Raw genomic sequence first — 13519 nt, forward strand, 5'->3', positions numbered from 1 at the left:
AGGTTTGTGACTGTTTTCTGCCCAAGTGCATTGAGTTATTTTCCAAGCAGGGATTGAAGCATTTTATTCCCGCTGGCTGCAATACTGCACAGTATATATATATATACTGCATTACAATTCATGAATTTATGCCATCTGGTAGACACGCGAAGCATTGCAACCTATTAAATCCTAATCATTATCATTTAACAGATCAGCCGCCCATCAGCCAGGCATGAACCCAGGCTGGGAAGGCAAATGCAACGGGGCTTGTCAGAGGTGAGGAGCGGCGCATTCCAGGTATCTGCCAGGTACATACCGGGTATTTGCTCGAATAAAGTGTGTCGTGCAGTACGTCCCCTAAAATTGAGAATTGCAGGACATTTGAGATCCATAAAAACAAAGATGACAGGTACCCAATATCTACACATTTCTCTGCGTGTTCATCCGGCAGTGTGAACACGCTCACATTAAGTGCTCTAGAGCAGATTTATTCACCCATTAGAGGAGGTAGTAGAGACATCATCCTCAACCACAGAGAAATGTTCTGGATATACACACCGGGTTCACTGTCCCCACTGGGGATTACTACAGATTGGGAGCTAAAGCATTTTTTGGTCTAGCTCCCCAAATAATGTACCGTTCTATACTGTTCTTGTCCCATTTGCCACACAGTGTTTTGCTCTTTACGATATTGGTATTTATTATAGCGATATTACGGTCTCTGTACAGACACTAAGTTTGTTTATAACTGTATTTAGATGACATCGCTATTAGACATATCCTTCCTCTCCAATTGTAAGATAGTATCTCTTATACGATTGAGTTTTTATATCCTTTATACCCATCTGGATACATTTTTGATACTAATCATGACTTATTAGCCATGGCTTTAGTTATTCTACACATTTCTAATACATATGGCAAGATAGTCTTATGTGTTTAATATATTAATCAGCATGTGTTCCTTAGTAATATATATTCAACAAGTCAGTTTATACTATATTTGTTCTATTACATTTATTATTGATTATTTCAGGATATATGTTTCATCTTTTCCCTTATTATGTTGATTATTTGTATTTTTAATACGTTTATATATATATATATCTATATATATATAGATATATATATATATAATATGTATGAGTTTCATGTATGTTAACTGATTAAGAGAACTATTCTTTAATTATTGCCCAATTTATGTGGTCTCTGCCTTATGGTTGCTGTGACTTGAGACATGACTGATTTGTCTCCATCTGATCCTGCGCATGCTCACTCCTCCTATATTAGGAGATGGGGCTTAGAACGGTGACTGTTGCTGACATCTCATCCTGCTTCACAACACAGCATCCATAGGGCCAACGCTTGCCACTTGTTACTCGTATTACACTGGCGACACACTTTATTGAAGTGTGGCCAGTTCCGCAAGCCGGGAGATTTCCCGGCTTGCAAGTGGCAGCCCCTCGGCGTGCCGCGCGTCACCGATGCGCGGTCACGCGTCATCGGGTGCCTGCGCCCCCTGCACGCGCTTCCCCGGGGGAGCCCTGGTGTCCCGCGATGTGGGGGACGGCGGCAGGGGGTTCCGGGGGACCCGGCGGACCCGGAGAGTAGAGGGGGAAGCCGCGATCGGCGGGCCTCTCCTCCGCTGCTTCGGCGCGCGCCCGGCACCCTCCGGCGCGCGCCAGGTAACTGCTGCGGCCGAGAACGGGCAAATGCTCGAATAAACTCGGCCGCAGCAGTATATTTTTGCAATATAGATGGCGCTCTCGCAGTCGGTTCGAGTGCCTCGTTAGCATTACAGCTTTGCTGGGTTTGTCTCGCGAGACCCTCACCGAGCGAACACCACGTCACTTCCGGTTCCGGTTGCTATCGGTTCCTCGGCTGTATAAAGCAGGCGAGATTCCAAGGGACTGATATACTCTTTGACAAAGGGCATTTACTTATATCCACCATGTTTTTGGATGTCTCTTATGTCTACCCCTAAATAAATTGTTTTTAATACTATTTTTGGATGTGCTCTACCCCTATTTTTCCATCCCTGCACGCTGTGCTCCACATCTCTCAACTGAGGACCTCGCTATTGATACTCTCTCTATGCTGGATGCACGCTCTGGAGCCAAACATCTCTTCAATCAGTGAGTACTTTCACTTTATGGAGTTTTTTCCCTGTGCCACTTACACGATTCCTACCATCATTACTCTAAGTTGTTTCTCCTATAAGTGTGGTGTTTAAAGGGTTAGATTAGCTTCACAGGCTTTCTCTTTCCCCAATATACCATGAATCCCACTTGGCGGTTAACGCCCTGGTATGTGGCAACGACTATAATCTGAGAAGCACTTTGGTATATAGTGGTGATCAAGTCTGTGCAAGGAATTCACTGTAAACTCCAATCATCATGTTATGCTGTTTGGTTCAAATTATGGGACATTAAGATATAGATAGGATCTATAATACCCTGTTCAACATTCTGTCGCATTGATATTGGGACTTTACTGTTCAAATTTCTTTCTATTGTATAACAAGTGTCTGTTCCAAATGTCTGACATTTTTCCAAAAATTTTGTCAATGGGTTTTTAGCTTCAAACAGAATTACAAGTTTAAAATAAAAAAAGGAATAAAAAAAAATGCACCTACATAATATGAGTTCTTCAACATGAAAACTAAACTATAGTTATGGAAATATCCAGATTTTTTTCTAAGTGGTTATAAGGCTGACAACTTTTATTTGTGATGTTATTTATGACACCAAAGGTCAGATCGACAGAGGTCCGTTATTGACTTAACAAGACGCAATCCTAACTCCGTTAAAGTTAACGCAGGGATTTAATGAGACAAGATTTAAGTCCCATCTAAAGGTGGCGCTACTCCCATCCAGACTCTGAAATCCGTGTAGGAGAGTGTCTATATAGAGTGTCTTATAAGTGTCTAATATACCTCCCCAAACACTAATTTAAACAACACATTACATACATGTGCACAAAACTGAACACACCTGAAATATGGTCATTTTAATTATTTATAAAAAAAAAAAAAAGGATTTATATACCTTTCATATCCATGTTAGCAGACGGTATATCCCAGGTATCTCACGTGTGTTCAGTGTTGTGCACAAGTATCATTCGACGTGTTTGGGGAGGTATATTAGTCACTTCGAAAAATACATCTCTCGCTCTCATTCAAGTCAATGAGAGAGTCCATGTGACAGGGCACCAATCTTTTTCACCCAATGTTTTACCTTAATGCAGTTCTTAGGGGTAAACAAGGATATACATTTTATTTTAGGCTTAGTATTGTACAGCTCCTACTGACACGTGTGCTAACATTTGGAGAGTAACATTTCACTCCTCCAGCATTACGGGGAATGTGAAGTCACAGCATTGAGCAGCATGCAAAATGGATACAACAATGTACTTCAAACACTGCGGCTGAAAAAGAAAAAGAGTGCGTTTCCTTTCATCGTGGCTCGAGCCATCACTGTGGTTTGCTTTCTGCTGAATTATAAATACCTACAGCATCTTGTCAACATCAGATGGGTGTAGGGAAAACAAGCTGTACAAACATGTGGCAGGAAGCCATACCAAAGAGTGACTTTACTAACCAGCATGATGAAATGAAATATCCACATTAAAGGCCTAGGCATGCTGCTCACTGCCGTGTGTAATTCTCTGACTCACATGCCCTGTCAATATAGGGTTTATAATGAACTTACAGATCGAAGGCTATAACGGAGCCTAGAAGAAACTTTTTCTATACTTCACTTCATATCATTTCAATACAGTGTGTGCAGCTGTTGTTGTTTGCTGATGCTACTCATAGCACACTTCTGATTCAATATACTCTATAGCGGCCGCTCGCAAACAGACACTGAATTGAATGGCAGTTTACGGCCGATTGGTTCAGAGTGTATGGAAACTGCCCCTTAGCTTTAGTTTAGAATAGTCTGAAGAAGAAACTTATAAGGTCTCAAAATTATAACATCATCTATGGAAAAACCCTCATGTTTGTAGAAAAAATAGATTCAGACACAATGCAGGTGATTTGGCTAAAATATAGGAGGACTAGCTGCATGCTTTTTACATGGAGAAGCTCGGTGATTATATATTTGTTTTACATTTTCTGTTGGGCCGAATTAAATCCTTAGCAGCACGCTCCTAGAGGGCACCACTATTAGGGTGTTATTAATGTATTTAGACAAATCACCTTAGTAAGCAGCATGTGGGGGCCAGACCCTTTTTCAAGGTATATAATCTCCCAGTATGGTCCCTGTACTTTCACTATTCACTTTACTTACAGACATGTAAGTATCCTCACTGATATTTACCAGTTTTTAACTGCACTAGGTTATATAAGCATATGCTTGGATATATTAACCCCTTCTGGGTTTATTTCACATAACATTAGTATGCATTTAGCATAGTGACCTGCTATAGAGACTTACCTTGACTTTTACACCATATATATTTATTCCCCATTTATTGCTATCTCAAAGGGAGAAGCGCAGGGATTCACTGTCTGTTTTTCTAAGTTATTTATGAGTCAGGAGTTGCATAGCACAAAGTAGATTTTGGGTTACATATAAATATTGCTTCCATTAAAGCAGAAGGTAATAACTTAGGTGTCAGACTTCATTTTCCTTTTAAATGTAACCTCGAAATGTGTGTATAATGTGTGTAAAGGGGAATTTGAAAAATAAGAAAAATATTCACAAATGAAATATTAAAATAAATTGATTTGTATACAGCCTGGTCAACCTCCTCAGTCAGTGTTATCATGCGACTTTTGTCCAGTCTAAGTGTTCCCAGAGAATTCTGGTTAGTCATATTCCTGTATCTCTATGGATAATGAAGACTTCAGATAGAGACAGTTTAGCAATACAGTACTGTATATATCTATATATATACACATACAAACACACTTTATACATATACCTTTTACGATCTGTGTTGTTGTCAAGATGTAAAAAAATGTTATGTAATTTGTGACTTATCACTGCAGTATACAGTATTTAGATAACTCGTTATTACCTCTGATTTCTGATTCTTCTGGATTCACATGTACTTAGCAAGTAAATCGGTCTTACTTAACTTACCAAATTCATTCATCAGAGCTCTTGCCTTGGATACAAATGGTCCAACTTCACTTGGATGCATTTTGGCCCTTTCCTTCAGATCCGCCCCTATAAATATGACAGATAAAACCAGAAATATGTTATTTAGTAGTCACCAGATGCGCATTATATATATATATATATATATATATATATATATATATATATATATATATATATATATATATATATATAAAAATATATATATATATATATTCAGTAGATGAGAATAAAGGCACTCCGTCGGGTAAACAGTGGTGGGTGCAAATCCTATAAGAGCAAAAAAGGCAGTACGATACCGTGTGGACGAATATCAAAGGCAGCACTCCAGAAAGTAGTCAAAAAAAGAATTGTATTAATGAGACATCAAATCCAACGTTTCGGTCCTACATGCGGGACCTTTCTCAAGGTGATCATCACCTTGAGAAAGGTCCCGCACGTAGGACCGAAAGGTTGGATTTGATGTCTCATTAATACAATTCTTTTTTTGACTACTTTCTGGAGTGCTGCCTTTGATATTCGTCCACACGGTATCGTATTGCATATATATATATTTATTAAGGGAGAAAAAAAGAGAAGCGTGTGCCCCAAGTCTGTAAAACATTTATTGCCTGAATATAAAAAATGAGAAAATGAGGTAGCACACTCACAAAGCTAGATCATGCGCATTGAGAGAGAATTTCTCTGATGGGTTGTACTCGTCTGCAGGGAGTCCACACCGAGTTATCAGACCTCCAAGTTGTTAATGGAGTAGACACTCTTATGTTTATATCTGTATATTGTCTTTACATAATATATGTGTCTTTTCTATTGGGTCTATATACAAGTTGTAATATAGATATCATTTTATTTTGGTATTGTATGTCTAACTAGCCCTTTAAAACCCTGACCCCACAAGGCCTCAATCTGGATATCAATATTGGGGCCTTTATATAGAGACTATGTGTTCTAGCATATTCCACAAACCCCAAGTGGATCATTTGTACCCAGGTCTGACATTACTATATGTATATTTTAACTTTATTTTTATTTTTTATTTTATTTTTGGATCTTTATCATTCTCCCTGCAGATCACCTCCTTAGCAATTTGGGCTGTTGTAGCTAGCATGGTTTATATATATTTTGATATTTATATATTTTTTCTGTATGCTTCCGTCCCCCCCCGCCCGTCTTCCCCCTCCCCCCCTCTCTCTCTCCCTCACCTATTGTTCTCATCACCTCCAATAGGGGCAATCTATATATATTTTATTGATCTTTTAAAAAGGACGTATGATTATTACTGTATATTTCACATTTTAGATTTATGGACTGCGACAAGTGCGATCAGTTAGCGATATGGTTTTTTCTTTCTCTGAACCTCATGTTTTTTACCCTATTAGGGCAATCCTGTCTTAAATATGATAGTAGGTGATATGGTTCATTTTCTCTATCTGGGATGTATGACATTTTGAAACCATTGGCTCTTTGAGTCGCAATTATGGGATTATTGCACCATGAAGGCTTTGAATTGGGCTCTAGGGCCCAATATGGGTTGGCAAAGGCTTTACAGAACCCAGTGGTCAACTCCTTAGGGACAGCTTGTTTTTTAGATACAACTTGTTTTTTTTTATCTCAATGTATATGATGAATCACCCAGTATGTGTTTATTTTTTAATCATGGAGTCCAGCGATATTATATTATTTATTGCAGGCATTTAATTGCACTGGGCTCATGTTTTAACTATTTTTTTAATCAGTTTTTTATAGTTTTCATATGTTTCCTATACTCATTAATGAGGAGTCCAAGAAACATTTTAAAGTAGGAATCATTTTGTATCTGGCATTTTTTACTTTATTGTTTTGAAACTTTTCTGTGTGCATTATGTTGAATGCTCATCACAATATGGTTTTCGCACCCTAGAAGTTGAGCTATCTTTTAGATGATTTATGCTCAAAGTGTGAACTGCATAATGTTTGGTTTTTATAAAACAAGGAGATTTGCTGCTGTAATAATCTATGAGCACAACCCTCACATGCCAGCAATCTGTGAGTGAGCAGAACATTTTACAGATACACAGATATGGCAGGCGCTCGGATGTGTAGTTGCGTCAGCAACCTCCAATCACAGAAGGCTGATGATAACAGCGACGCCCTCCGTTTGACCAAAGGAGGATATTTTAACCCTCCGAGGGACGCTACCAAGACACAGAGAGCCTGAGGAAGCTGTAATAACGAAACGATTTGCTCCAATTCGCCAAGCCTTTTTTCCCCCTGAGGCCACCGTAGCGGAGGAGTGTGGGTGTGTTCAGGCTGTGCGTTTCAACTACTGCTGCCCGGACGCGGAAGCAGAGAGAGCGCCCTGATGTAACTAGCCCCATGGACTTTGCTGCACCCAACGGGAGGTTTTAGATGTAAGGGTGTACTATTGTTTGCATGTTAATAAATTTGAAGTGGTTTACTTCCACTCTCTCTGTATTTCACTGGTACTTGGGGAGCGTATTCAACAAACTCTGGCAAGGAGTAGCCACACGGGAGGACAAGGAGAGACCCCACGATCCAGAAGAAAAGAAACCTTTGATAATCCTGCACTCACACAAGGCCGTGTGAGTACTTATGCTTTAAATCAATTTGATATCAATCTTCTGCTAACCCATCCCTGTGTAGATTACACCACAAGAAGTGCATTGGCTATAGTTCGGTTTAACCCTTGTGCATCACAGAGGTGTTAGGCAAGTCTGGCTACACTGTTAACCAGTCTGCCTTTTGAGTCTATGGAGTTTTATTTTGCATACATTTATTGATTCGCACTCCCCTTGTTTTTTGTTTCTACCATGTCTAACTACAGTAGCGCTGACTTTTTTGTTTGTTTATTTGTGGTAAATGGCACGGAACTCGTACAGGTAAATACTCTGTGCCCCTGTTAGTGTGGACTCCCTGCATATTACACAGATGTTATACCTAACCGAAGTAACAATGTCTTATACTTATGGAATGCAAATGTAAACTGTGTTACAGAACTGTATTTGTGATGTTGTAGATTAAATATGTGATTACAGTTTCCCAGACAGTATCTCCTCTGATTTAAAGCAGCAGTCCCATATATTTCCCACCTCCCCAACTTTGTTTTTTAAATATTATTTTCTCAGCTTCTGAAATACAGTGCCAGGGTTCCCATTATTGTTGAGATGTAATAAACGGCAGGTACAATGAAAAGGGAACATTGCGGATCCTACCATTAGAGAGTGGTCAATACAGTTTTACATAGCAAATACAAATGTAAATTACAACATAAAAACAAAGCAATGTTTACAACACGTTTTAAACATGGTAATGCAAGTGCTTAAAAAAAATACATATTTATTTTTACACAGCATTGAAGCAGGGGGTCAACGGAGCTGAACCCCATTCATTTCCGCTGCTACCGGCACCTTCTACAGAGGTATCTCTGGAAGCAGGGGGTTTTTCCAGAGCTGAAATTAATGGGGTTCAGGTCCGGAGACCCCCTGCTTGAATCCTGTGTAAAACAAACACACACACTTGGATAGCTCCTGTAAAGTTAGAGCATAGCTCTGCTCTACTGCATGTACTATTTCTTAGCTATTCCATGAATAATAATATATGTAATATATATATTCCAGGTATATTTCCCATTTTAAAACATATATATATATATATATATATATATATATATATATATATATATATATATATATATATTTCGGTCTGCTTCAATATCTTCAAATGCCTCGCGTTTATCCCAAGACGTTATTGTGAGAAGTTCTCTTCTCGACCCATTTATCATCAGTGGGAATGGAATTATCTCATTTTTTTTAAGATCAACTTTCTTGCCAAAGCAATTAGTTTATACTCTATTATCCAACTTTTGTTTACAGGAATCTGATAAGCCAGAGAATGTCCTGATATAGGACTTTGGCAAGACATTCCAGTTCCAAAGGAACGTTATTATTTTAGCAGAGGGAATTTACCTTTATTTAATGGCCATTGAGCAGTTTCTTGCCTGTGAACGAGTCATGGATATCGACCTCAAAAGGCACAGTTACTGATTGGCTCATAGCCACCTGCCTGTTGGCATGATGGTATGTTGCAGGTAAACATCTCTTTGAACGAGAGAGCTTCTGGTAATAAGACAGATAAGACCCTAGTTCAAACAGCTTATCAATTAATGATAAATAATAAAGACGAGAGCAGCATTAACTCCCCAACGGCAGCGTCAACGTCTCTGCTTACGTCAGTCAGGTTTGGAGTACAGTCCCAAAACACAACTTTAAATGGCGCTATGCAACAGAACTGAAATGTTCAAATCGGGCACCTGCTGGTGGTCTTTTGGGATCTTTATCTGCGCAGTGGTATACGTTTTCTCCACAGACTGAAATGAAGATCATATAAGGGAGGAATAAACACAATCATAGTGAAATACCTCAGGGATAGAGTATACTAGACGAATAAAGGACACTTGGAGTCCATAGTGGATTGAGATATTATGAATTTATAAAATCTTTGTACCTACCCAATCAGATTGTACGTTTGGTACACTGAAAAGATTTCCTTTACACAAGTATTTCACATTAACACCTTGGTGTTTCACTGTTAAGAACAGCCACATATGGGGCGTGGCCAAGACGTGAAGCAGGGAAGACGTGCTTCAGAGGAGCTCCGTCCTAAAGATCCCCAATACAGGGTGAAAAGGGTCCAAAAAAACCCGATCTTCTCCCCCCGAACTGATTTTACTACTGGGGGAAGACCCCCTCTAAACGTGGAGGGCTCCATACGGGCTGGAAAATAGTCGGAGTAGAGCCCAGAGGCAAAATAACAGTCCCCGGAGGCTTCCCTGGCAGGCCGCCAAAAATCTAAGATGGCTGCCGTGACTGAATAAGAACAGCAAGTAAAACCTCTCAAAGTAGTGAAGCAAAGCAGCCGGAGGCAGTTGGAGGGACATTTATATCTACTATATAACTACTATAACTGCTAGGTAAAAAAGTGGTACCTGCCGAATAAAAATCCCAAAAGGTCACCTCCCGGCGTCCACACTGTAAGGGGGGGGGGACTGAGGCTGCTGGTGGGGCCTGCGGTGGTGGCGCGGGGCTCCAGTGCGGCTGAAGGCTAACGAACATGGCCGCCATTGCGCTGTAGCGGCACGCCGTGCTTTCCTCTCCCGGCCGGCAGTGAACCCGAACAGCGTGCCTTCCCGCTATCCCCCCCTGCCTCCCTGTGCTGCCTTCCACCTGCCTGCACCGTCGCTGCGAGGAGAGGGGCTGAGAACAGCTGCTGCCTGGATCGGAGCTGTCTGGCTCCTTGCGTTTCAGCCTGCGTGTCGGCAAAATCCAAGATGGCCGCCGCAGGTTGGATTTAAAGGCACATCTCCCCCCAGTAACATAAATAAATAAATAAACACCACAACATAGAAAATCCGCCTAATCCTAGCCCAGGGGCTGCTGAGGCAGGAGAATAATAAAACAAAAGCAGTTACACATGCCCCGGCCACTAGGCAATGTCCGTATAACCCCTGAAAACCCAAGCATAGATGCAATAAAGTGGCTCGCATACAGAGGAGCAACACAGCAGACACTGACACGGTTAAATGACTTTGCCTCATTAAAAATGTTCTAAAGAGGGGGCGTGTCCAGGACGCCAACAGGAATGGCTGTGTAAGACAGGAGCTCCGTGGACCCTGATAACCAAACCTAGCTAAAAGCGCCTTTCCCCCCAACCCCCAGACCCCCAAAATCCCAGTAACTGCTGTCGGAACAAGCAGGGATGAGTTCCAAGCAAAAAACGCAACCCGCACAAGGGGTTACGAAGTTCTTCTCCCCCTCACAGAAACATGCTGAGGGGGCCGGCAAATCACACGATGGCGCCGGCACCTCAAACACACGAGGCACAAGGCCACAGGCCCAGGATCGCGATCAAGGAGAGGACTCGCCTAACCCTGAAGCTACCCTTACCCAAGGCATGATGAAAAACATGCTGGATAGCCTGCACGTGTCCATCCAGAGCGATCTGCGAGCAGCGGTAACGGAACTGCGCCAAGAAATCACTGGCCTAACCGAACGCACGACCGCTCTGGAAGTAAAAATGGGGGAAACACACCAGGCACAATCGGTCGCAGAGAACGAGATATTCAGGCTGGGACGGGAGATAAACACTCTAAAAGACACTCTGGAGGATCACGAAAATCGTGATAGGAGGCAGAATATCAGGCTAAGAGGCATCCCTGAGTCTGTCTTCCCCGGCCAGCTGCAGGCATATCTCACTGACCTGTTCACATCTCTCTGCGCCGATCTGGAAGTAAAAGACCTGGAGATGGACCGGGCCCACCGCACCTTAGGACCGCGTTCAGACGACCCAAACAGGACAAGAGACGTCATAGCACGTCTCCACCGGTACACGGTCAAAGAAAAGATCATGCAGGCCAGCAGAGCAAAAGAGCCTATAACATTCAGGGACGACCATCTCCAGGTCTATAATGACCTGTCAAAGATAACGGTAGACAAGCGACGAGACCTCCAACCACTAACCAGACTAATGCGAGACCAAGGGATTAAATATAAGTGGGGCTTCCCGTTTAAACTGATCGTGAACCGAAACGGGAAGTTCCTCACAATCAGGCACCCCACAGAGATGACCCGCCTAGCCAAAGCTGTGGGCCTCGACCCCCCCCCGGCGTGGGACTCAGACACATCCGAGACCCAGAGCAGGGACGCTGACGGTCCCACTGTGAGAGCATCGCAGCGCCTGGCAGGCCAACGGCTGCAGCAGAGATAAAAAGCTCAGGACTTACCTTTGTTCCCTTGTTCCCAGTTGTAAGTTCAGCCCTAATCAGACCCTACCCTGCAGTGCGGGCGACGGAGGCCCCGGAGACCCGAAGCCAGACGGACGGAATGGACATACGACCCCAAAGCACCAAACGCCCTTGAAGCAAGCTGTGCGGCCATCTTTGGAAGGATCCATCGGCTCCTGGGGGAGCAACAGAGGAGAGGCAGATGAAAGATGGCCGCCGACGCAGCCGGGATCCCCCCGGCTCCCCGGATCAGCTACCGGGCCCGGTCCTCGGGGCGGGGGGGTTTCGGTGGGCGTGTGGGGGGGGGGGGAGGCTGGAGGGGGTTGCGCCTGTCCCCCCCCGTGTTGCGTCCCCACTTGGCCACTTCCCGGATCCCCCTCCTGCCCATGGGGGGGGGGGGAGTCCCTGGAGGCCTAAGGACGGAGGCCGCGGAGCTGTTGCCCGCGGAGGTAAAAGGCCGAAAGGCGGAGACTGAGAACTGATCCCCCCCGCAATCGTGAGTACAGCGCCCCACAAGCCCCGAAACCAGAGCTCTTAAAGAGACAGGCGCCTGGCATGGTTTGACAGACCCCCACGGCCAATGAGCTGAGGGCCTATTCTGATCACACTGGCGGCCTACCTGCCACTAAACCAGAGCACAGACATGTCTAGCACAACAACTGCTACCGGAGCTAGCCCCCCCTTGTGTTCCCGTGCTCCCCCCCATGTCCCTACTCCCTCCCCCTCCTCCCCCCCCCCTTTTTCCCCTCATACCCAATAAGAAACTATATTCGATAGGGAGCCTACCTAAGGTGTTAGGCTGGTGGACGCCGGGGCTGGCCTGGGAGCCGCAGCGGGGCCCACCCCTTACGGCAAAGCACACAAAATGACAGGTTAAGACTCGCTGTATGTGGAAGATCTATCAAAATGTAACAAGCATGTATACCGCTCTGCCTACCTCACAGTGTATAAGGAGGGAGAGGCTATATTAAAGAAGATGCAGGCACCCCCTCCCCACCTATCCCCCCCCCTCCCCTCTCCCCTCCTCCCCACCCCCCTCCCCTCTCCCCCCTCCTCCCCCCCCTTCCCCCCGGCACCTCCCCCCCCCACCCCCCCCCTTACCTGAAGAAGATGCATGTACCTCTGCCAATTACCAACTCCTCCCTCGAGCTGGCCTGAATCGAAGTCCAGATTATACACAATGTTGTAAACATGCGACACAAAAGCCTAAGAGAGGGGACGCGGCCCCCAAAAAGCAGCGAGAAAAGAATCCCCCCCCCTTTCTCCCCCCCCTTCTCCTCCCCCCCACCCCCTGCCCCCCCTCTCCTCCCCCCCCTCCCTGCCCCACCCTTCCCCTTCTCCTCCCTCCCCCTTCCGCCCCCCCCACCCTCCCTCCCCCTTCCGCCCGAGGCCCCCCTTACCACCTCACCTACTTCTCCAGCCTGTCCTGACGAAAGGCCTATAAGAAAACAACACGACCTAACCAGAGGGCCCAAGCCACATCAAGCCATCGATAGAGTGTCCACCTAGGAGGTCACAAGGTTGACAGAGAAGGAGATGGGTAATAGATACGACCCCTGGGGGGGCAATAGAGAGTGAACAATGAGAAGCCTCCAAGGCGGAGCATGAAACCGAACAGAAGGGAGCGTCCCTATTTGACCCGCACGGGTGG

The 13519-nt window shown here is 44.2% G+C and overlaps 1 protein-coding gene across 1 annotated transcript in view; it reads right to left on the reverse strand.

Annotated features, from left to right (window-relative positions):
• AUH (AU RNA binding methylglutaconyl-CoA hydratase) overlaps positions 1 to 13519 on the reverse strand; it is a 246273-nt gene that overhangs the window by 143460 nt on the left and 89294 nt on the right. The window contains exon 4 of the mRNA XM_075600025.1: positions 5073 to 5159. Coding sequence (XP_075456140.1) covers positions 5073 to 5159 — 87 coding nt within the window. The remainder of the gene's footprint in view (positions 1 to 5072; positions 5160 to 13519) is intronic.

The sequence above is a fragment of the Ascaphus truei genome, chromosome 1 (genome assembly GCF_040206685.1).
Source record: "Ascaphus truei isolate aAscTru1 chromosome 1, aAscTru1.hap1, whole genome shotgun sequence".
Taxonomy (NCBI): Eukaryota; Metazoa; Chordata; class Amphibia; order Anura; family Ascaphidae; genus Ascaphus; species Ascaphus truei.